Source organism: Ranitomeya imitator, chromosome 1 (assembly GCF_032444005.1).
Source record: "Ranitomeya imitator isolate aRanImi1 chromosome 1, aRanImi1.pri, whole genome shotgun sequence".
Taxonomy (NCBI): domain Eukaryota; kingdom Metazoa; phylum Chordata; class Amphibia; order Anura; family Dendrobatidae; genus Ranitomeya; species Ranitomeya imitator.
The window spans coordinates 1,084,882,493-1,084,907,235 of NC_091282.1; the positions used below are offsets into that span (position 1 = coordinate 1,084,882,493).

The following is a 24,743-nucleotide window of genomic DNA, read 5'->3' on the forward strand; positions in this document are numbered from 1 at the left end:
TTTTACATTGATCTGATGTTCTGCAATGTGCAGTGGAAAGTGATGGATACATAAGAGAATAAAATCATTAATTTTTTCTTATTAAATATTCACCATGTACAAATGTAATATTAATACTTACTCAAGTACACCAAACAACTTCATCATGTCCTTTATGTTATCCTTGTATTGATAAAATTCTCCCATATTTTCTTCTTTATCAATGGACTCCAGGAGAGGTGTGTCTACAAATGCCGGGCACACCGTATTTACCCTCACACCATAGTTTCCAATAGATGCCAAGGCCTGAAGAAGGAAACGGGATACATTTTGGATTAAAACTCTATGATGGGTTCTTATTATTTTTATTTATATAGCACCATTGATTCCATAGTGCTGTACATGAGAAGTGATTACATACAAAATACATATATCACTTACAGTAGACAAACTAACAATGATAGACTGGTGCAGAGGGAAAAGGACCTTGCCCTTGAGAGCGTACATTATGCAGGATAATGGGGAAGGAGACAATAAGTTGGGGGAGGTTGCAGTAGCTCCGATGGTGTTTACGAAGCAGGGTAGTCAATGCAGATTGTAAGCTTTCTTTATGGTCTTAATAGGATTTGTAACATGGAGATTTCTGAGTCTTTGGAGACTAAAGGTACCGTCACACTTAGCGACACTGCAGCGATACCGACAACGATCCGGATCGCTGCAGCGTCGCTGTTTGGTCGCTGGAGAGCTGTCACACAGACCGCTCTCCAGCGACCAACGATGCCAGTAACCAGGGTAAACATCGGGTAACTAAGCGCAGGGCCGCGCTTAGTAACCCGATGTTTACCCTGGTTACCATCCTAAAAGTAAAAAAAACAAACAGTACATAATTACCTACAGCCGTCTGTCCTCCAGCGCTGTGCTCTGCACTCCTCCTGTACTGTCTGTGTGAGCACAGCGGCCGGAAAGCAGAGCGGTGACGTCACCGCTCTGCTTTCCGGCTGACCGACGCTCACAGCCAGTACAGGAGGAGAGCAGAGCACAGCGCTGGAGGACAGACGGCTGTAGGTAAGTATGTAGTGTTTGTTTTTTTTACTTTTAGGATGGTAACCAGGGTAAACATCGGGTTACTAAGCGCGGCCCTGCGCTTAGTTACCCGATGTTTACCCTGGTTACCAGTGAAGACATCGCTGAATCGGTGTCACACACGCCGATTCAGCGATGTCTGCGGGGAGTCCAGCGACGAAATAAAGTTCTGGACTTTCTTCCCCGACCAGCGATATCACAGCAGGGGCCTGATCGCTGCTGCCTGTCACACTGGACGATATCGCTAGCGAGGACGCTGCAACGTCATGGATCGCTAGCGATATCGTCTAGTGTGACGGTACCTTAAAGGTACCTTCACACATAACGATAGCGTTAACGATATCGTTGCTTTTTGTGACGTAGCAACGATATCGTTAAGGAAATCGTTCTGTGTGACAGCGACCAACGATCAGGCCCCTGCTGGGAGATCGTTGGTCGCTGAACAAAGTCCAGAACTTTATTTCGTCGCTGGATCTCCTGTGGACATCGCTGGATCGGCGTGTGTGACACCGATCCAGCGATGTCTTCACTGGTAACCAGGGTAAACATCGGGTAACTAAGTGCAGGGCCGCGCTTAGTAACCCGATGTTTACCCTGGTTACCAGCGTAAAAGTAAAAAAAAAAAAACACTACATACTTACCTACCGCTGTCTGTCCCCGGCGCTGTGCTCTGCACTCCTCCTGTACTGGCTGTGAGCGTCGGTCAGCCGGAAAGCAGAGCGGTGACGTCAACGCTCTGCTTTCCGGCCGCTGTGCTCACAGCCAGTACAGGAGGAGTGCAGAGAAGCAGAGCGCCGGGGACAGACAGCGGTAGGTAAGTATGTAGTGTTTGTTTTTTTTTACTTTTACGCTGGTAACCAGGGTAAACATCGGGTTACTAAGCGCGGCCCTGCGCTTAGTAACCCGATGTTTACCCTGGTTACCGGGGACCTCGGGATCGTTGGTCGCTGGAGAGCTGTCTGTGTGACAGCTCTCCAGCGACCAAACAGCGACGCTGCAGCGATCCGGATCGTTGTCGGTATCGCTGCAGCGTCGCTTAATGTGAAGGGACCTTTAACTGAGCGGAAACTCACCAAATCCTCAAAAACTTGGATCTTGTGCTCAATTTCTGTTTTGAAAACTCAGTGAAAAGACCCCGCACGCTCATACCCATGTACTGAAAAATACAGTATTTCACAGAAGTGCTTAATGGAAAATGTATTTGGAGACTAACGTCAATGAAATATTGGGCAAAATAATGTGTTCAAGAAAAAATAAAGTACAATAAAATAATGAAAACCTTCACAGGCCAGGAAAACCTAATGTATAAGATTGTCAGTTAGGCAGAAACAATGTTCAATGTTCAATCCCAGGCGAATGAGAAAACCTAGGGAAAACCTTATGTCTGCTGATTAAAAAATACTATTATAGGACCTGCTCACAGGACTGTCATAAGGAAGTATACTTTACAACATGCTGATATTACAACATACTGTATTTCAGGTTAATATATCTTCATAGAGTTTACTGACACTAATGAATGGCTCTCTCGAAAGTGGATGGATATTGATTGATGGCCATGCAGCCTAGATCTATGATGAAGCTTAGGTTCTGCTTGCCGTTCTGTGTAAAGGTCAAGAGCAGTCATGTTAAATCAAGCGAAGAGATGATGCAATCATGTTGAAAGGGGTCAAGGTTCCTTGAAATGTTTGTTCTTTTTGCCAAGTAAATCCCAGAATTGTGCTGCTGCTTGTCATAAGATAGGTAGAATTAACACCTCCATATAAGAACCAATTAGCAGGAAGAGATAATGAAGGCAGTATTGTAGCCTTTTGCATTATTTATCCTTTAATTATCATGCTATACTCGACTAAAATATATCTCAGGGTATGTCTATAGCGGTCCAAAAAATAATATAATATTTTAGACTTGAATTCAATAGAAGTCTATTACTACGAAGGGCCTCATAGTGTATCGACCATAGGGTCAATAACATCGAACAATTTATCACAAGCTAAATGATAAAGCCAAATGTCTGTCTGATCGCCGGTGGCTACAGCTTTTGCGTGACTTGTGTTATAAGAGAAAAGGTCATGGCAGACAGGAACATGTTTATCTCTGTGCAACTATTCCAAGAAAGGGTGAGTGTTTGTGAACGAGTCCTGTGTACACCGTAATCTAGGACTTTGCAGGCAGAGTAGCCAACGCCTGTCCCTTATCATAGAATCTCTGAAAAATATTTACTTACATTAAATATTTCTTACATTTAGTTCTGAGCCAATAAGGTCATCTTATTTAAAGGAAACTGGTCACCATGAGAAAGCCGTCCAATCTGCAGGCACCATGTTAGAGAGCAGGAGGAGTTGAGTAGACTGACATATACTTTTGTGAGAAAAGATTAATTTATTCTGTGTTTTAATCATTTAATCCTCTGCTCTTTCTAGTATTTATGGTCCAGTGGGCGGTCCTGTCAGTGACTGATAACTTTTTTGTATAAGTGTGCACACAGAGGTAGCTGTCAGTCACTGATAGGACCTCCCACTGCACTGAAAATCACAGAAAGAGCCAAGGATTACATTATTAAAACACAGGATATTCCAAACTTTTTCTCACAAAAGTATACATTAGTCTGCTCAGGTCCTTCTGCTCTATTACACGAGGCTTTCAGATTGGACAGCATTTTCAAGGTGACAGGTTCCCTTTATGTTGAACAGCGCAGTGTTTTGGTCTAGTCACCGCTGGAAAGCAGTGGTTTAATTAAAATCTGATGGGCCGTTGAAAAACTTTACACTTGCATTTTCTCCAAATATCCACTAAGCACTTTTCATAACATGCCAAAGTAATTTTTGCACCATTGAGTCCAGATATAGAGTCAGTTTGCAGCAGATAGTTTGGCGGATAACACTGAACATATCACCCTGTATATTAAAATGGTGAATTCAAGAGAAAATCTGCAGAATTTCTGAAACATAACGAGCATGTTGTTGACCTGAAAATCTGCAGCGTGCTCATGTGTGGAATTTTTTTGTTATGTCTAGGTACAATTTTTGAAATGTCTAATATCTAAAGTATTGAACATTGTCAAACATTTACGGTGCCGAGTCCACACTGCAAATTTGTAGCACACCTGCCATGCCTGTATGTAGCTTAGGAATTAAAGTGGTTTCTTAGTTTCTAAAATCTAAGTGACTTATTTTCTGACCTGATGTCCTTCTCCTTTATTAACTATAAGTCAGGACCTTTACGAAACCATGCCTGCCTTCAGCACACATAAGAAATGGCTCTTGTCCGTGCCGTGATGAAGTATGACAGACCACCAGTACCACGATGTCACTGTGAAGCAATTTTTCCTCCTCCATTACCTGCTTCAGAGACCTTTCAGCCATCAACTCTTTTTGGCTGCTCAAGACCGGTATTGCGGCAAATTTAAGGACCTGCTCAGGAAGTGCACGTCCATGAACTTCTTATTCTAACACTTTGGTTTGGATTCCCCTGCACCGATCGTGCGTGCTGCAGCAAAGTGTTGCAGGTCAGTTGGACATCAGAGCCTCACTAGGGCCAGGTCATTGACTTCCTACATCAGAGCCTCACTAGGGCCAGGTCATTGACTTCCTACATCAGAGCCTCACTGGGGCCAGGTCATTGACTTCCTACATTAGAGCCTCACTAGGGTCAGGTCATTGACTCCCTTCACCCACTGAGAACACTAAGACAGCATTTTATCTTCCCTTGTTGGTGGACCCTAGTGCAGCGCCATGCATGTGAGTGAGGCTGCTGCATTTCTCCTGCTGATTGTGATATATTGACCCCACTGCCCATTAGTAATTACACCTGCTGCAACTGTTATATCCATGCTAAGAAGTAGACTGAGGATTTATTATAGAATATTGCATGCAAAATCGAGCAGTTTTTCCATTTTTTGCCCTATAGGGGCAACTATAAACGATTGAAGTAAGGCCGGTGTCCTACTTGGAACTGCAATGCGAGAAACTTGCGCGAGTCTCTCGCCTCAATACCCGGCACATGTTGCGGTTTATTTTCCGCAGCATGTCAATTCTTTCTGCGGATTCCGCAGTTTAACACCTGTTTCGCACAAAATCCTCATTAAATCTGTGGTAAATCCGCAGGTAATCTGCAGGTAAAACGCAGGCAGCTTTACCTGCGGATTTTTCAGAATCTGCGCGAAAAAATCCGCAATGGAATTCACAACATGTGCACATACCCTTAGGGGTAACCAGTGGGAGCCTGGAGATAACATGCAAGTTTGTGGAATGCAGAACGGGCGCTGATAAAGGTGGTGGTATTTGTTCATACACTAAAAAACTGGTGACAAGTTCCCTTTAAATGCTCTGTAAACTGGTCGCTTGACCATTGATATCTTATGTACTTACCATAGAACAAGCTACTATTTTAACGGAGCACAGAATTTTCATCATAAACACATTACAATCAGGTCATGAAACATTCCTGTCCCTCCGTAAGTGTGCAGGAAATTGCACGCATCACAAGTAGTTTACACGTGGCAAAAATAAGCAGGATTCATTATAAACAGCATCAAGGCTGCAATTGTCTTTCTGTCAGGATGTGATGTGTATAAACATAAGGTCACTCATTTGTGGGGAATTGATCCTCGCTGTGAGCTGTTACCTTGGTTCCAGAGCTAATAACTTTCGCTGGTTTTAAACACAGTAATCATTTACTTGTTCTGAGTTCTGAGAAAGTTTCATTTTATTTGGCACAAAGCAATCAAGCAAGGAACAGATTGTTCCCGGTGTGGACGCTATTTGCTCAGTGGATGACAATGGTTATATAACCTACATAAAAACACACAGATGAAGACAGAGAGCATCATTATTATTAGCTCCACTCTGGAGAGGTTATTTCCGTCAGTGACACTGGAGGCACAAAGGTTCCTCTCATTATTAATCAACAACCAAACAAGGATCCACTAACAACTCTTTGTGTCATGTCCAAATGTTCAATGTCAACCCAAGGGCCTTGAGTCCACCAGAAAAAAAGATTCTGAGAGCCCATCCTCCAGATGTACCAAACAGGTTCATGCTTAACAGTACATCATGTTGTTACCAGAGCACACACCGGCCATATATTTTATAAGATTTAATAGATTATGTATTAATGAAAAGATATAAACAGCAAAAGCATGTCAGGAGACTGACCTGTGTGAATCCAATTTGCAGCCTATGGACTATAAATTACTGACAGATCACTCAAGACATTTTTACTATACCATCTCTATACACTGTATTGAGACACAGTTGTCTGAAAGCAAGCACTAGCCTTGTAGTCTGCCTTTACAAACACTTCCAAAAGAATGGCTCGTTCCAAAGAGCTTACTAAATTCGGGCCTGGTACTGTAATAGCATAAGGATTAACCACCTCACTCCAGCTAGGCGTCCCAAGAGGCACGGATCTGCAAGGAACCACTTGTAGAAATGAAGAAAGGAGATGATCCAGCTTCCAAGCTTGCACAAATGTACTGGATTAAAAAATTATAATAAATTCCATCACGATTGTACATACAGCTGTGTCTACACTCGTGATGGAATTTATTATTATTTTGTAATCCAATAAATTTTTGCAAGCTTAGAAGCTGGATCATCTCCTTTCTTTCTTCACTGTAATAGCATGCCACCATTGTAACTAGTCAGCTCAATAATTCCTGACTCAAAAAAATATCTGGTCGGGCATGGTTTTCTGTGGCTGAGCCTTACATCACTAAGTAGAATTCTAAGCGTCATATGGAGTGGTGTAAAGCCGATGCTACTGGAGCAGTGGAAGTATGTTCTGTAGAGTGATGAATTACACTTCTCTAGCACTTTGATGGATGAACTTGGGTTTAGAAAATGGCAGAACAATATCTGCCTAAATACATTGTTCCAACTGTAAAATTTTGTGGCAGATGCATAATGTTGTGGGGTTAGTTTTCAGGCATTGGCCTAGGCTCCTTAGTTTCAGAAAAGGGAAATCCTAATGCTTCAGCATGCCAAGATATATTAGATAATTGAATGCTGCAGAAACAGTTTGGGGATGACATTTTTCTGTTCCAATATGAATGTGCCCCAGTGCAAGGACCATAAAGACAGGGTTGGGTGAGTTGGTTGTAAAAGAATTTGAAATAATTTGACTAGTCAGTACAGAGCCTTGAAGTCAAGCCCACTGAGCACCTTTGGGATGAACTACAAAACAGATTGCAAGCCACGCTCTCTCGTCTACCCTCACAAATGATCGTCTAGGGGAATGGGCAAAAGTTCCCACAGATAAAACCTAAAATCTTATAGAAAGCCTGTACAGAATAGTGAACAACAAACTCCAAATTATATCCTATTGTTTTAGAATGGGATGTCATAAAAGCTCCTGTAGGTTTAAAGTGCAGGTAACAATTATTTTCCCCATATAAATTTTCTTGTGTTGCACTGTACATGGGAGAACAAAGTTTCTAACAATAAAAAGTGGCAACTTCTTAGAATGGAACTTTGCTGTTGGAGTTATCAAGTCTGTTAAGAAGGATAGCTAGGTTTCCTCATAATGGTAGGTGCCACATTTTTCTCATAATGATTAGTATTTAAACAAAAATGACACCATGCAACAATTCTTGATTGCTATCATTTTCCAAGACTAAAGGTACCGTCACACTAAGCGACGCTGCAGCGATACCGACAACGATCCGGATCGCTGCAGCGTCGCTGTTTGGTCGCTGGAGAGCTGTCACACAGACCGCTCTCCAGCGACCAACGATCCCGAGGTCCCCGGTAACCAGGGTAAACATCGGGTAACTAAGCGCAGGGCCGCGCTTAGTAACCCGATGTTTACCCTGGTTACCATCGTAAAAAAACAAACAGTACATACTTACATTCAGCTGTCTGTCCCTTGCCGTCTGTTTACTGCACTGACTGCTGGCCGTAAAGTGAAAGCAGAGCACAGCCACAGCGGTGAGTCACCGCTGTGTGACTCACCGCTGTGCTGTGCTTTCACTTTCACTTTGCGGCCAGCAGTCAGTGCAGCAAACAGACGGCAAGGGACAGACAGCTGAATGTAAGTATGTACTGTTTGTTTTTTTACGATGGTAACCAGGGTAAACATCGGGTTACTAAGCGCGGCCCTGCGCTTAGTTACCCGATGTTTACCCTGGTTACCAGTGAAGACATCGCTGAATCGGTGTCACACACACCGATTCAGCGATGTCTGCGGGGAGTCCAGCGACGAAATAAAGTTCTGGACTTTCTTCCCCGACCAGCGATCTCCCAGCAGGGGCCTGATCGCTGCTGCCTGTCACACTGGACGATATCGCTAGCGAGGACGCTGCAACGTCACGGATCGCTAGCGATATCGTCTAGTGTGACAGTACCTTAACATGCAGCTTTGAATTGGAATAATATACGGTAGTCTGTCTGATTGTATGTAAATTTTACCAGTGGTAGACCAGGTACTCTCCAATTCTGGGCAAGGGTACTCTTCGTTGGTACACCAAGTGATCTCCACAATCCTTCCAGGTTCCTCCACTGTTGCATGACCATGCTGACTTCTCAGTCTTCTTGTTTTCCCAGTGTGAACTCTCGGGGCACTGCAAGGAATCTTAGCTTCTCTGAAGATCTTGCAGAGAATCCTTTTTGGCAGGTGTACTTTTAGAATAAGGAAAGGATTAGGAGGCTTTCTTTGTCCTATCCCATTTTGCGTTTATCGTCTTCGATCAGCCACCAAGGCCTTGCTCTTGTCACCCCCACTTTCTCTGCTGCACCCACTACTGGGTGACAGCTTCAGGAGTGGTATGGATGACTGACTGATGCTTTATAGGGATGAAAGGGTGTTGAGGCTGATGCATTGTGCCACCGTGTTGTCAGAAGATGTCAAGGGAAAGACCACATCAGAAAGAAGTCTGAGCTAATCTGAGAAGTGAATGCTAACCCCTTGTGTGCTGAGGATCTGAAGGGAACTGGTCATAAGTGGAAGCAAGCTTGTTTTCTTGATAGAGAGGATAGGAAAACTGGATAATAAGTCTGTGGGGGTGGTTAACTGGAGGCATGAAGCCATAACTGGGACACCTACAGAACTTTGAAAAGTCAGCATAGTGTAAGTGAGGTTTGAGGCTAGAAGCAATATGGCTACGTTGTCAGGATGGAAATGGAGCATTCATTACTGAGCAGAAGGGGAGCTAGCAGACAAATCTCTAGTGGTGTGAGGCTTAGAGAGTTGGCCGTCACCACAGGAATTTTGGCTGTGAGTGGTGCTCAAACTGAGGTATTGAGATATAGTATAATAAATTATTTGGTGTTAGTTCCCCTGAAACGAACAAAGACTTAAGAAAGAAAATTACACAAATAGCTTTGTATTTTAGTCATTTGCTTTAAGTTCCAGGATTAAGAAATTATTTCTAATATGACTGCCAAGCACAATGTCCCTGTGAAAGTTAGAGCGACTGAAAGTAATGTCAAGCTAGGATTTCAGGTACACATGAGGACGCTGTGACCTTTTGCAAGGATGCAGAAAGTCACAGCACACATCATGATGTCATAATGCTATGACCTTGCAGCCTGTGTGCAAGGGAGTGTCTACTATTCTGACACAATTTAAACTATGGTATACACCTAAACTATATATATACCGTATATGTATATATATATATATATATATATACATATATATATATATATATATATATATATATATGTATATATATATATATATATATAAAACTTCATTATCACTGATTGATGTCTCTCAATTTGGTAACTGTGGTCTGACATCAGGATTTCGGCAATAGTCTTTTAATTTCCTGATGTGTCTCCTATGAAACGATTGGACAAAACACATTGAGATTAAGATTTAATAGCAGAATATGGGGCCCCCTTGTTCTCATTTCCTAAATCTAGCCTGTCTTTTTTTGTGTGATTATCATAGTCAATGAATCTCATCTTTAGTTGTTCTAAAATGCTAACCAGGCACATACTGGTGAACAAATTGTATGGAAGACTGGAATGTGGCCGTTGTTTTGCTTTATCTAATCTCACACAAAAAAATTACAATAATTGTACAATTATGGTTTTGAAGGATATATTGATTTCTGGATAAGAACTTGTAGTCTTGCAATATACAACAGAAATAGGCTGTCCACAGAGAAGAAAGGGATAAGGCTGCCTCTAAATCAATAAAATGTGAAAAAGATAGATTGACTGGGGATCTAAGACTTATTCACTGCCATGAATAATAAGACAGAAATTCTTGATCAATATCTAGAAATCCAAAGGGTCTGGTTAAATGTGAAGCCTACACAATAAATCAATATGTCTATCTCTGCAATCCTAGCCAGCATCAATTTGACATGGTATTGATCCTGCCACCATGAGACATCACACAGATTTGGATAAAACTTTGCTATTAGATTAGGGAATCAGAAACATGACCATATTCCAGAGTGAAGCAAAATATGAGGAAAGAATGGAACCTTATACACAGACCTCCCCAGCTACACTAACAAACCCAAAAGATCTAGGAACAAAGTAATAATCCAACATGGGATATTTTGCTAATGCATTACTTTTGAGCTCGGAGGTTTAGGTGACTAAAAAAAATGTTTTATAGCGAACCTGTCAGCAGGATTTAGCTATGTAAACTACATACACTGTCAGGTTATCCCCATCCTTGTCTGCATGGTTCCTTATTCCCATCCTTGTCTGCATGGCTCCTTATCCCAATCCTTGTATGCATTGCTCCATATTTCCATCCTTGTCTGCATAGCTCCTTATCTCCATCCTTGTATGCATGGCTCCTTATTCCCATCCTTGTCTGCATGGCTCCTTATCCCCAACCTTGTATGCATGGCTCCTTAATATGCTACTCATCTTCCCTGCACGTCCTCGCAGCATCTCGTTCTGGTGCCAGCAGCTCCTGCAGCTGAGCGATCATTTGTCCTTGCTCATTAAGGGAATGAATATTCACCTCTCTCCACGCCTATAGGAGTGGAGAGAGGTGAATATTCATTACCTTAATGAGTGGGCACCCATGATAGCCCGGCAGCTGCTTTGGAGCCGGTGGCTGCTGCTGACACTGTGCGTCCTGTAAGAAAAATGAATGTTCACTGCAAGTGCAGTGAATATTCATTTCTTTTTAGCAGCGGGCACAGGTGTTAAGTGCAGCAGCGGCTTCTACTTCCTGTCACCCGCTGCTTCGCCGCTCCTCCTCCCCCGCTGTCTTCTGGGACAATGACTCGTGTATAAGCTGAGCGGGCATTTTCAGCAGAAAAAATGTGCTGAAAAACTCAGCTTCTACACGAGTATATACGGTACTTTTCTGGATGAAAATAGGACAGATTTTTTATACCGTCATGTGACCCTAACCTCTAAGTTTCACAGGAGTACCAAGTTGGCAGCAAAGTGGGAGTTCAGAAGGCCCTTAGCTGCCATTGTAACTATGAGATTGACAGAGGCACCTAAATGGTTAAAAGCTGCATCCGCAGCTCAGTCCGTGTGCTGTCTTTTGTCATTAGAGATTGCACATGGACTAATCTAAGTCAATGGCAGCACACTTCAGACAAATGCTTCTCCATGCAGATCCATGGTTCTTGCAAGATGCCTTTGTAAGGATCAGATGGGCCAAGTTGTGTTGCTGCAACTCTAGACACCAGTGAAACAGGTTCCTCGTGGTGTGTATGTAATGTTAATATGAATCTGTCAGTGGGATCAACCCTACTAAACCTTTTATATGGGCATGTAGGTCATAGAAAGATGAATAAAATAACACCTTGATATCTGTGATCTGATGTAGTATTTCAGGGTAATCCACATTTTTCTTTATATATAAATGGGCTGTTCAGGACTATGGGCCGGACACTGATCTGTATGAGAATCTGCCTCCAGAGCTTATTTTACATGAAAGGGGACGTTACCATTGTGAGACAAGCAGATGAGGAAATCAGACTGTCAGTCATTACGTGTCTCACACTGGTAACAACTCCTTTCATTTAAACTAAGCTCTAGAGGCAGATTCATCCATTTCCTTAATTTTCTTGCCATTTTCTCACCCATTTCATCAAAAATTAAAACAAATGTAAAAATAACATAAAAATGACATGCTGCATATCATAAAAAAGACCAAAAATATTTTAATATCTATCCGATTTAGGAAAACATTTTAAGCTCTTAGATGTGCAAAATTAAAATTGTGCTATGACATAAATGTCTTGAATTAGTTAAATAAATATTCTGGGTAAAACTGGTATGTTGTATTATGCCTGATGCAAGTAATAGTGGGAGGGGGTTGAACATGACAAAAGGACTCAAGGAGCACCAAAACAGAATCACTTTGTCACACACTGCCCCCTCAGGCCAGCTCTAGACATAACACATTCTACCAGGTTTGACCATTTTTTTCCCCTTAATTCAAAGGTTTCAGGGCAGAATAAAAATAGTAAGGCTGGAATGAAATACAGATAACACCGTACTCAGTGAGCTATACTTACTGGTGACATCCCAGTGCACAGTGCATGCACTTGGAGAACAGTTATTTCTTATATGACTAGATAAATATTAGAGAGAATTGTCATTAATCGTAATTTATATAGTATCATTCCACTCACCGCTATTGATCTTGTGAATCCAATTACGCCATGCTTGGAAGCAGAGTACACTGGCTGGTAGGCAGCCGGCATCAGCCCTGTGATAAAGATAATACATACCGCTTCAATCAATAAAATGCTAAAAAGAGACAAGTTTTGGTCACAGTGATATAAGCGGATTAATAAAAAGCCCTGATCATGTCGCATAACCTTGAATGGCTGCAGACGGCACATTAATATTTTATTTCACCAGGAGATTGAAACAGCCATCCAAGATAATGTACACGGCAGGGCAATTCACTAGTCGCAGTCACATGCATTGGAAATTTCATTGTCCTGAAAAATACATATTCCGATTTCATTTGCACTCTAGCAACCAGTGAAGATGTAATTTTCCAGACTACATTATTTGGGAGGAAGGAAAAGGCTATTTCGTTTTCGGCTTGCACTGGGGCTTTGCTGTAGGAAGTGTTGTTTCCAGCTGATAAGATGTAAGTAATGTACTTAAGGCTTGAAATTGTGGTCTTCACAAACATTGCAGGTACATAACAGTTCAGCGGGATCACGGAGGATATTTGCCTAACATTTACAGTGTACAACATACAGCTGACAAAATGAACAGAACAGAAATCAGAAATAAACATTCATATCTATTACTATATGTTTTTGGAAAATAAAGGGCTAATCCCAAAAATAAGGTATACCTATCCCCAAGATAAGGGATAACTTGCTCATCGCTGGGGATTGGACCCCTGGGAACCCTGAACCTTCTCAAGATTGGGGTCCCGTTAGCCAAAGAATGTGACCATTCTACACATAGTCGAGGTGCATGTATTCACCCTCTGCTTCATTCTTTTGGTATGGGGCTGACTAGCACTGTGGTCGGCGATTTCCAGCAGCCAAAGACAATAAATGAAGCAGCGGCCAAGCATGGGCACCTCGGCTCCAATTAGCACCATTCGCAGGTTTCCAAAGCCTGGGTCTCGGATTTGCCTGTGGTCTCAATGGTCAGAGACCCAATGATCAATATTTTATCCCTTATACAATGAATGGGGATAGCCTGAATTTTTGGAAATAACTCTTTAAAGGAATAAACCAAATAACTAGCAAGTAAATTATAAGTAAACCTTTTTTTTAATGCTTCTGATGCCGTATCGTTTGAGTATAGTTCAGCATACACTGGGGATTCTAAAACGGGACGTCATCAGGTGGCTGGCAGCACGGTCTCTGTCGCAGCCTCTGTCCCCACCCTGAAATGAAGCGTCACCAGTAATGTCCATTTCAAGGGCTGAGCTAGTCCTTTTTCTACTGAGCATTTTCCGGTTGTCAATTCCAAAGCCTGCTCAGTATGATGTCCCTGCTCACAGCCCTATAAACCTCTGAATGCGCACTGACACTGCGCTTATTATTATTATTTATTTATATAGTGCCATTAATTCAATGGTGCTGTACATGAGAAGGGGTTACATACAAAGTTATAGATATTGTATATTGTAAACAAATTTACAGTGACAGACTGGTTCAGAGGGGAGAGGACCCTGTCCTTGCAAACTTACATTCTACGGGATAATGGGGAAGAGACAGAAGGTCGGGGGTGCGGCAGCTTTGGTGGTGGTGAGGCGGCAGCTCGGGTGGTGGTGAGGCGGCAGAATGGTTATTGCAGACTGTAGGCTTTCCTGAAGAGATGGGTTTTCAGGTTCCATCTGAAGGATCCGGGGGTGGTGGATAATGGACATGTTGAGGCACTGAATTCCAGAGGATGGGGGATATTTGGGAGAAATCTTGGAGGCAGTTGTGTGAGGAACGAATAAGTGTGGAGGAGAGTAGGAGGTCTTGGGAGGATCGAAGATTACGTGAGGGGAAATATTGGGAGATTAGTTTGGAGATATAGGGAGGGGACAGGTTGTGGATGGCTTGTGGATAGGTCAGCATTAGTAGTTTGAACTGGATTAGTTGGGGAATTGGGAGCCAGTGGAGGGATTTGCAGAGGGGAGAAACGGGAGTAGCGAGGAGAGGGGTGCATTAGTCGGGCAGCAGAGTTGAGGACAGACTGGAGTGGTGCAAGGGAGTTAGCGGGGAGGCCACAGAGGAGGGTGTTGCCGTAATCGAGGCAGGAGATTATGAGTGCATGCACAAGAGTTTCAGTAGATTGAGGGCTGAGTAAGGGATGGATTCTGGAAATATTTTTGAGTTGTTGTGCTTCTTTGGGTCTAAAGAGAAGTGATGAGCTGGCAAGAGAGCAAACCTTAAGGTCGTATTATAAAGGAAAGAATGTGGCAAGCAGGGAGAGAGGAGACCAGATCAGCCTTTAAACGGGAAGTCATTGGTGATGCCTATTTCTGGGACATACTTAATAAATTATGGGCATCTTATTTTAGAGGAAGTACTCACTAAGACTGGGATGCAAAATGTTACACTATAGCATGTGATGCCCAGAGGCATAAGTACAAGGGAGGAAACTGATGGGGCAGTTACCCAATTTAGACTATTTGGGTGGTGCCACTGGTACCAGCATTTACAGATAATAATAACTTTTTAATCACTTGGTTAAATATTGTTTTGACTTTGCACAGAAATGTCATGCATGATGAATGAGTTACAGGCAAACATCTAACAGTGCCTGGCATGGCAAGGCAGGCAGATTATTAACTTGCTGAACTATAATATCATAAATTGCAGATATTAGCATTTCTTGGTTTGTAGACATCAAACTGAATTTTGACAAATAGTAAAAAAGCAATAGTCTAATCTAAGATCATGGCAATACAACACCATTTACTTTTTAATTCTGCATATTGAATTTGAGCACACTTTTTTCAATTCCGAAAAATTTATCATTTTTTGTTCCCCAATCTATTTCAGGATAGTTGAAGTCCCCCATAATAATGACTTCTCCTTGAGTCGCAGCTTCATCTATTTGCTTTATGAGGATATTCTCCGTTGCTTGCATTATTTTTGGAGACTTATAACAAACCCCTATCAGTAATTTATTATTTTTTCCCCCTCCCCTTATCTCCACCCACAGGGACTCTACGTTTTTATTAGATTCACCTATATTATCACGCCGGATGGGTTTTAAGGTCGATTTTACATACAGACACACCCCACCCCCTCGCTTATCTGTACGGTCATTTCTGAACAGACTATAGCCCTGCAAGTTAACAGCCCAGTCATGGCTCTCATCCAACAATGTTTCAGATATCCCCACCATGTCATAATTATGCTCCAACAACATTAATTCTAATTTGTCCATTTTGTTGGCGTGGCTTCTGGCATTAGTATACATACATTTTATGTATCTCTCTGCACCTCTATTCTTTCTTAAATTATTAATTGATCTAACCCCACCCCCTGTGCCACCGCCACCCCCAACTTCCTTATTTGTGCCCAGGTCTCTATCTCCCATACCTGCTTAAGGACTGCATACATGTGGCAAGATGTGTACTGGATGGCATTAATAATAGTGGAGCACATTTCCTAATGGGGATTGCACCAGACAGAAAAGTTCAATAATAAAAATAAAAAATGAATACAAAGTATTAATAAAAAAACAGACAGCAATTCCTCCCTTGGAAACTCCCTGAATCCAAAGTCACTGAATTACAAGTCACACTTACCGCCGTTCACACTTACGCTCAGGTCACACTCAGCTCATTCACACTCACTATGCTGAAGATTTAAAGAATATATATATTTTTTTCTCTTTCCCCTCAGCAGCAATCCACCTTGCTGTTCAATGCACTTCCAAAAAGCTAGTGCCCCTGCTCCCCCTATATGTTCACATGAAGATAATCCATGAATACAATGATCCTCATGTTACCATAAATCACATGTTAAAGTTACATAACATATATTCTAACCATTGCTCATGGCTGATTGACCTCTACTTATATACCTATCCCTATTATGTCAGCTGCTTACGGTATCTTCCTGACACACACTCATAACAGAGATATCTGACTTTGGGTCATGTCTAAAATACACGTGGTGCTGTAACTCAAGAATTACTGTTTAGTAATGTTGGCTTGGCTCCAAAGAGATACGTAATATGACTTATCTATGAGTGGAGCAACGTGATAAAAGATGAGCTGAGGACAGTTATAGAGAAAGAAAGTAATTAGTGATAAGGTTACACTTCATGAAAACCAGAATAAGTCATGTATGGATAATGGTTATCACTTCCATGACCTGGGATGCTTAACCACTGTTTTGGTACTGGCAATAATTGCAGGCAGATTATCATATAGGCAGGTTGGATGGCAATAAGGATCTCCAGGGACCTACGGTGCCTAAATGGAAATCAGCCACACCAGAGCCTAGTTCAAGCTGATGAAGGGTCACAAGGCCGTAAACACTTCAGGAGCCCAGCCACAAATAAAGGGGGCCTAAGTGGCCCTACATATAGTATTAGCATTAGACTCAGATTGCCTGTAACACTAGTTTGTAGTTGGAACATTCTCTACACAATCTCCTGGGACTGGATTGTCATTCATGAATAATCGGCTCTGGGGGCTAGTACAAGACAACAGAAACAATTTCACTGTTATATAAAGCTTTCAAATGGACTTAACCCCTTCATGACCCAGCCTATTTTGACCTTAAAGACCTTGCCATTTTTTGCAATTCTGACCAGTGTCACTTTATGAGGTAATAACTCAGGAACGCTTCAACGGATCCTAGCGATTCTGAGATTGTTTTCTCGTGACATATTGGGCTTCATGTTAGTGGTAAATTTAGGTCAATAAATTCTGTGTTTATTTGTGATAAATTTTGCAATTTTCACATTTTGAATTTTTATTCTGTTAAACCAGAGAGATATGTGACACAAAATAGTTAATAAATAACATTTCCCACACGTCTACTTTACATCAGCACAATTTTGGAAACAAAATTTTTTTTTGCTAGGAAGTTATAAGGGTTAAAATTTGACCAGCGATTTCTCATTTTTACAACGAAATTTACAAAACCATTTTTTTTAGGGACCACCTCACATTTGAAGTCAGTTTGAGGGGTCTATATGGCTGAAAATACCCAAAAGTGACACCATTCTAAAAACTGCACCCCTCAAGGTGCACAAAACCACATTCCAGAAGTTTATTAACCCTTCAGGTGCTTCACAGCAGCAGAAGCAACATGGAAGGAAAAAATGAACATTTAACTTTTTAGTCACAAAAATGATCTTTCAGCAACAATTTTTTTTATTTTCCCAATGGTAAAAGGAGAAACTGAACCACGAAATTTGTTGTCCAATTTGTCCTGAGTACGCTGATACCTCATATGTGGGGGTAAACCACTGTTTGGGCGCACGGCAGGGCTTGGAAGGGAAGGAGCGCCATTTGACTTTTTGAATTAAAAATTGGCTGCACTCTTTAGCGGACACCATGTCACATTTGGAGAGCCCCCGTGTGCCTAAAAATTGGAGCTCCCCCACAAGTGACCCCATTTTGGAAACTAGACGCCCCAAGGAACTTATCTAGATGCATAGTGAGCACTTTAAACCCCCAGGTGCTTCACAAATTGATCCGTATAAATGAAAAAGTACTTTTTTCACAAAAAAATTCTTTTAGCCTCAATTTTTTCATTTTCACATGGGCAAGAGGATAAAATGGATCCTAAAATTTGTTGGGCAATTTCTCCTGAGTACACCGATTCCTCACATGTGGGGGTAAACCACTGTTTGGGCACATGGTAAGGCTCGGGAGGGAAGGAGCGCCATTTGACTTTTTGAATGAAAAATTATCTCCATCGTTAGCGGACACCATGTCGCGTTTGGAGAGACCCTGTGTGCCTAAACATTGGAGCTCCCCCACAAGTGACCCCATTTTGGAAACTGTACCCCCCAAGGAACTTATCTAGATGCCTAGTGAGCACTTTAAACCCTCAGGTGTTTCACAAATTGATCCGTAAAAATGAAAAAGTACTTTTTTTTCACAAAAAATTTCTTTTCACCTCAATTTTTTCATTTTCACATGGGCAATAGGATTAAATAGATCCTAAAATTTGTTGGGCAATTTCTCCCGAGTACGCCTATACCACATATGTGGGGGTAAACCACTGTTTGGGCACACGGCAGGGCTCGGAAGGGAAGGCGCGCCTTTTGACTTTTTGAATGGAAAATTAGCTCCAATTGTTAGCGGACACCATGTCGCGTTTGGAGAGCCCCTGTGTGCCTATGCATTGAAGCTCCCCCACAAGTGACCCCATTTTGGAAACTAGACCCCCCAAGGAACTTATCTAGATGCATACTGAGCACTTTAAACCCCCAGGTGCTTCACAGAAGTTTATAACGCAGAGCCATGAAAATAAAAAATAATTTTTCTTTCCTCAAAAATGATTTTTTAGCCTGGAATTTCCTATTTTGCCAATGGTAATAGGAGAAATTAGGACAAACTGGACAACAAAATTTGTGGTCTGAGTACGCAGATACCCCATATGTGGGGGTAAACCACTGTTTGGGCGCACGGCAGGGCTCAGAAGGGAAGGCACGCCATTTGGCTTTTTAAATGGAAAATTAGTTCCAATCATTAGCGGACACAATGTCGCGTTTGGAGAGCCCCTGTGTGCCTAAACATTGGAGATCCCCCACAAATGACCCCATTTTGGAAATTAGACCCCCAAAGGAACTAATCTAGATGTGTGGTGAGCACTTTGAACCCTCAAGTGCTTCACAGAAGTTTATGACGCAGAGCCATGAAAATAAAAAAATAAAATTTCTTTTCTCAAAAATTATTTTTTGGCCCGCATTTTTTTATTTTCCCAAGGGTAACAGGAGAAATTTGACCCCAAAAGTTGTTGTCCAGTTTCTCCTGAGTAACCCCCAAGTGCTTCACAGAAGTTTATAACACAGAGCAGTGTGTTAAATACGTTTTCTTTCCTCAAAAATAATTTTTTTAGCCCAGAATTTTTTAATTTTCCCAAGGGTAACAGGAGAAATTTGACCCCAATATTTGTTGTCCAGTTTCTCCTTAGTACGGTGATACCCCATATGTGGGGGTAAACTACTGTTTGGGCACATGCCGGGGCTCGGAAGTGAAGTAGTGACGTTTTGAAATGCAGACTTTGATGGAATGCTCTACGGGCGTCACGTTGCATTTGCAGAGCCCCTGATGTGGCTAAACAGTAGAAACCCCCCACAAGTGACCCCATTTTGGAAACTAGACCCCGAAAGGAACTTATCTAGATATGTGGTGAGCACTTTCAACCCACTTTCAACCCCCAAGTGCTTCAAAGAAGTTTATAACGCAGAGCCGTGAAAATAATAAATACGTTTTCTTTCCTCAAAAATTATTTTTTAGCCCAGAATTTTTTATTTTCCCAATGGTTACAGGAGAAATTGGACCCCAAAAGTTGTTGTCCAGTTTCTCCTGAGTACGCTGATACCCCATGTGTGGGGGTAAACCACTGTTTGGGCACACGTCGGGGCTCAGAAGGGAAGTAGTGACTTTTGAAATGCAGACTTTGATAGAATGGTCTGCGGACATCACGTTGCAGAGCCCCTGGTGTTCCTAAACAGTAGAAACCCCCCACAAGTGACCCCATTTTGTAAACTAGACCCCCCAATGAAATTATCTAGATATGTGTTGAGCACTTTGAACCCCCAAGTGCTTCACAGACGTTTACAACGCAGAGCCGTGAAAATAAAAAAATCATTTTTCTTTCCTCAAAAATGATATTTTAGCAAGCATTTTTTTATTTTCACAAGGGTAACAGGAGAAATTGGACCCCAGTAATTGTTGCGCAGTTTGTCCTGAGTATGCTGGTACCCCATATGTGGGGGTAAACCACTGTTTGGGCACACGTCGGGGCTCAGAAGTGAGGGAGCACCATTTGACTTTTTGAATACAAGATTGGCTGGAATCAATGGTGGCGCCATGTTGCGTTTGGAGATCCCCTGATGTGCCTAAACAGTGGAAACCCCTCAATTCTAACTCCAACACTAACCCCAACACACCCCTAACCCTTATCCCAACTGTAGCCATAACCCTAATTACAACCCTAACCCCAACCCTAATTCCAACCCTAACCCTAAGGCTATATGCCCACGTTGCGGATTCGTGTGAGATTTTCAGCACCATTTTTGAAAAATCCGCGGGTAAAAGGCACTGCGTTTTACCTGCGGATTTATCGCGGATTGCCAGTGTTTTTTGTGCGGATTTCACCTGCGGATTCCTATTGAGGAACAGGTGTAAAACGCTGCGGAATCCGCTCAAAGAATTGACATGCTGCGGAAAATACAACGCTGCGTTTTCGCGTGGTATTTTCCGCACCATGGGCACAGCGGATTTGGTTTTCCATATGTTTACATGGTACTGTAAACCTGATGGAACACTGCTGCGGATCCGCAGCCAAATCCGCACCGTGTGCACATAGCCTAATTCTAAAGGTATGTGCACACGCTGCGGAAAACGCTGCGGATCCGCAGCAGTTTCCCATGAGTTTACAGTTCAATGTAAACCTATGGGAAACAAAAATCGCTGTACACATGCTGCGGAAAAACTGCACGGAAACGCAGTGGTTTACATTCCGCAGCATGTCACTTCTTTCTGCGGATTCCGCAGCGGTTTTACAACTGCTCCAATAGAAAATCGCAGTTGTAAAACCGCAGTGAAATGTGCAGAAAAACCACGGTAAATCCGCGATAAATCCACAGCGGTTTAGCACTGTGGATTTATCAAAATCCGCTGCGGAAAAATCCGCAGAGGATCAGAATACGTGTGCACATTCCTACCCCTAACCCTACCCCTACCCCTAACCCTACCCCTAACCCTATCCCTTCCCCTAACCCTAGTTCTAACTCCAACCTTAGTGGGGGAAAAAAAAAAAAAATCTGTATTTTATTATTGTCCCTACCTATGGGGGTGACAAAGCAAAGGGGGTGGTCATTTACAAATTTTTTTTTTTTTTGATCACTGTGAGGTTTTATCACAGTGATCAAAATTCACTCTGGAACGAATCTGCCGGCCGGCACATTCGGCGGGCGCACTGCGCATGCGCCCCCCATTTTGGCAGATGGCGGCGCCCAGGAAAGAAGACGGACGGACCCCGGAAGGCTAGGTAAGTATAAGGGGGGGGAGACCAGGGCACAGGGGGGGCATCGGAGCACGGGGGGTGGATCGGAGCACGGGGGGGGGGGGGATCGGAGCACGGGGGGGGATCGTAACACGGGGGGTGGATCGGAGAGCGGGGGGTGGATCGCAGTGCGGGGGGGTGGATCGGAGTGCAGGGGGGTGGGATTGGAGCACGGGGGAGGGGACAGGAGGACGGGGGAGCGGAGCACAGGACGGAGGGGAGTGGACCACAGATCGGAGGGCTGGGGGGGGCGATCGGTGGGGTTGGTTGGGGGCACATTAGTGTTTCCAGCCATGGCCGATGATATTGCAGCATCGGCCATGGCTGGATTGTAATATTTCACCAGTTTTTTAGGTGAAATATTACAAACCGCTCTGATTGGCAGTTTCACTTTCAACAGCCAATCAGAGCGATCGTAGCCACAGGGGGGGTGAAGCCACCCCCCCCCTGGGCAAAAGTACAACTCCTCCTGTCCCTGCAGGCCAGGTGAAATTACAGTTAACCCTTTCACCCGGCCTACAGTAACGCGATTCCGCCATGACGCATACGCTGCGTCATGGGTCGGAATGGCACCGACTTTCATGACGCAGCGTATGCGTCAAAGGTCGGGAAGGGGTTAAAGGGAAACTGGCAGCTTATAATTGCTGCCCAAACCACAGGCAAGATGAATAAAATGCTGACTGTATCATTTCAGTCAGGTATGATTTACTCTACAGCAATTAAGGTGTATACGTAATTAAGGTTAAAGCAGTTCACAGGCACACGGAGCTTACTGTGGGAGCTGCTGCCTGTGACCAGCAGTAACCTTAGTTATGTCACCGCTTGTCACTGCAGCCACGCTCTCATGCTCAGCTCAGTGTGTTCCGGCTGGCGTGATGAGCAGCCACATTACTAATGTCACCGCTAGCCAAACCATCTAGATGTAGCAGAGTTGGGGATCATCGTGGCATCTCATCATTATGAATTAATAGCGGAAAGGTGATTAGTGCTTTGAGTTTTTATTCTTACATTAATAAATGTGTAAAAGAAGGTTGGGGAGTATTTTTTCAACTATAGGTATTTTCTGTGTGTCTTTATTAATTTTGACTACAGGGTTTGTAAGGGGAGTATGTGATAGACACCTCTTCATTACTAACCCTTGGGCTTGATGTCAGCGCACATTAAACAGCTGACATCAACCTCAAAACTATTACCCCACTTGCCACTGCACCATGGAAAGTGGGAAGAGCCAAGGCTAAGAGCAGAATTGGTGCATCTAATGGATGCGCCATTTCTGGGGCGGCTGACGGCTGATGTTCTTAGAATGGAAGGGGCCAATATCCATGGCCCCTTCCCAGCCTATTAATATCAGCCCACAATTTTTTTGTGTGTCAGGAGATAATGATGTGGGAAGGGGCTTAAATGTGCTACTATGGCTTGCAGCATCTTTGGACCTGTCTCTCATTGAGCACAACTGGGACATCATTGGTCACAAGTAGAAATAGAGCTGCCAACAGAAATGTGGGCCCATTTCACATATAACAATTAATAACCTCGGTGATTACATGCCAAAGTGTATAAGTATGTGTATTTTTGTTTGTAACACTCATTCTTGATACTGAAAAAAATTGATGCTTTTTTGGAAATTTTCTTTGTATTTTTCATAGTAAGTGTATCACTAACTTATCTATAAATTCTCTGATTTCCATGATTCCACGACTTTTCCTTCTTGCTGTTGCAATATCAATGTTGAAGAGTGTATTTCAATCCTTATGTAATTTTGTATGATGTTACTAGTAAACAAATTCAATATTTTACCTGCAAGAGATGATATGTTTATTATGACTCCTCCTTGACCTCCATTCTTTTTGTTCATAAGTTCTAAGCCAATGTAGGTTCCTCTAATAACTGAGATCTGAAACAGAAAGTGTGGGATATGAGAATTGCAGAACAGCTCACGATCAAGATCCAATATGTTTTGTTGTACAGGAACTAATACTGAAAGGTTAAATAAAATCTAAAATCTATCTAATATTTCCAACTCAATCAATATACTTTAGCTTTTCAGGGAATCTCGCAGCCAGTAGCAGATGTCACTTACTGGGCTTCTTGTTATTTCAATAAAATCATTGCTTTGTCAGTAGTAGATTATCACGATAGGACTAGTTGTCTCCTGGAATGTAGTCCTCCTGCTCTGTGTAACCCCACCCCAACCTCTGATTGGAAGCTTTCTGCCAATTTGATGTGCACACAGAATGCTGCCAATCAGTGATGTGGGCGGGGTTATAAAAGGTTCTAAATTCTGATCTCTGCAAGATTTGCAGTGGATTAAATAGCGGCTTTATCAAAATAGCAGCAAGCGGACCATTAAGGGACACATCACTGGAGTCCGGGTCTCTGCCCCTACATCATGTTGCTCTCTGGTTACATAGCTGGACCTGCTGACAGATTACATCCAAATAGTTTTATGACATTATTAAAAGGAGATATCTGGGACTTTGTAAAAAAAGGGCACTAACAGGCAAGTAGTTGCTACCTACCTTTCTGTCTGGTGCAGTTTTTTGCCGATACAGACCACTCCTGCCGGCAATTCAGCTGCTTCCGCTGACATCACTTTAGCAGGGCAGCATTTTCTTTTCTGCTCTGTTTACAGGACAGCACTGCCAATGTTATGCCTATTGACAGCCGGCTACCACTGCCTAACTAGGGGAGCCGGCTGTCAATCAGAATGACGTCGGAAGTCCCTCCCCGTCGACATAGCAGACCGCAAAAGAAATCGCTGGTAGGACCGGTCTGTGACTGGATTTAGTGTCACTTGCTTTGCTGGTAAGTTTGTAATGTGCTCTGATGACATCAGCAGTTAGGCTACGTTCATATTTGCGGCTTTGGACGCAGCATCGTGGACGCAACGCACGACGCACGAAAGACGCAAGTAGAACGCATGCATTTTTTACGCATGCGTTCAACCTTTTTTTACTATATAGGGTCTTTTCATTTTTTTTTTTTAAAGTAAAGAACGCATGCGTCCTACAACGCACAACAACGCAAGTACTTGCGTCTTCTACGTTGCACTTCAATTTGCTTC

General features: G+C 42.7%; 1 protein-coding gene across 2 annotated transcripts in view; it reads right to left on the reverse strand.

Annotated features, from left to right (window-relative positions):
* The window catches only part of HPGD (15-hydroxyprostaglandin dehydrogenase), an 84,338-nt gene that overhangs the window by 13,032 nt on the left and 46,563 nt on the right, over positions 1-24,743 (reverse strand). For both annotated transcript variants that reach the window (XM_069744248.1, XM_069744249.1), the window contains exons 4-6: positions 23,477-23,573; positions 12,632-12,708; positions 122-285 (exon numbers count right to left, since the gene is read on the reverse strand). In XM_069744248.1, coding sequence (XP_069600349.1) covers positions 122-285; positions 12,632-12,708; positions 23,477-23,573 — 338 coding nt within the window. The remainder of the gene's footprint in view (positions 1-121; positions 286-12,631; positions 12,709-23,476; positions 23,574-24,743) is intronic.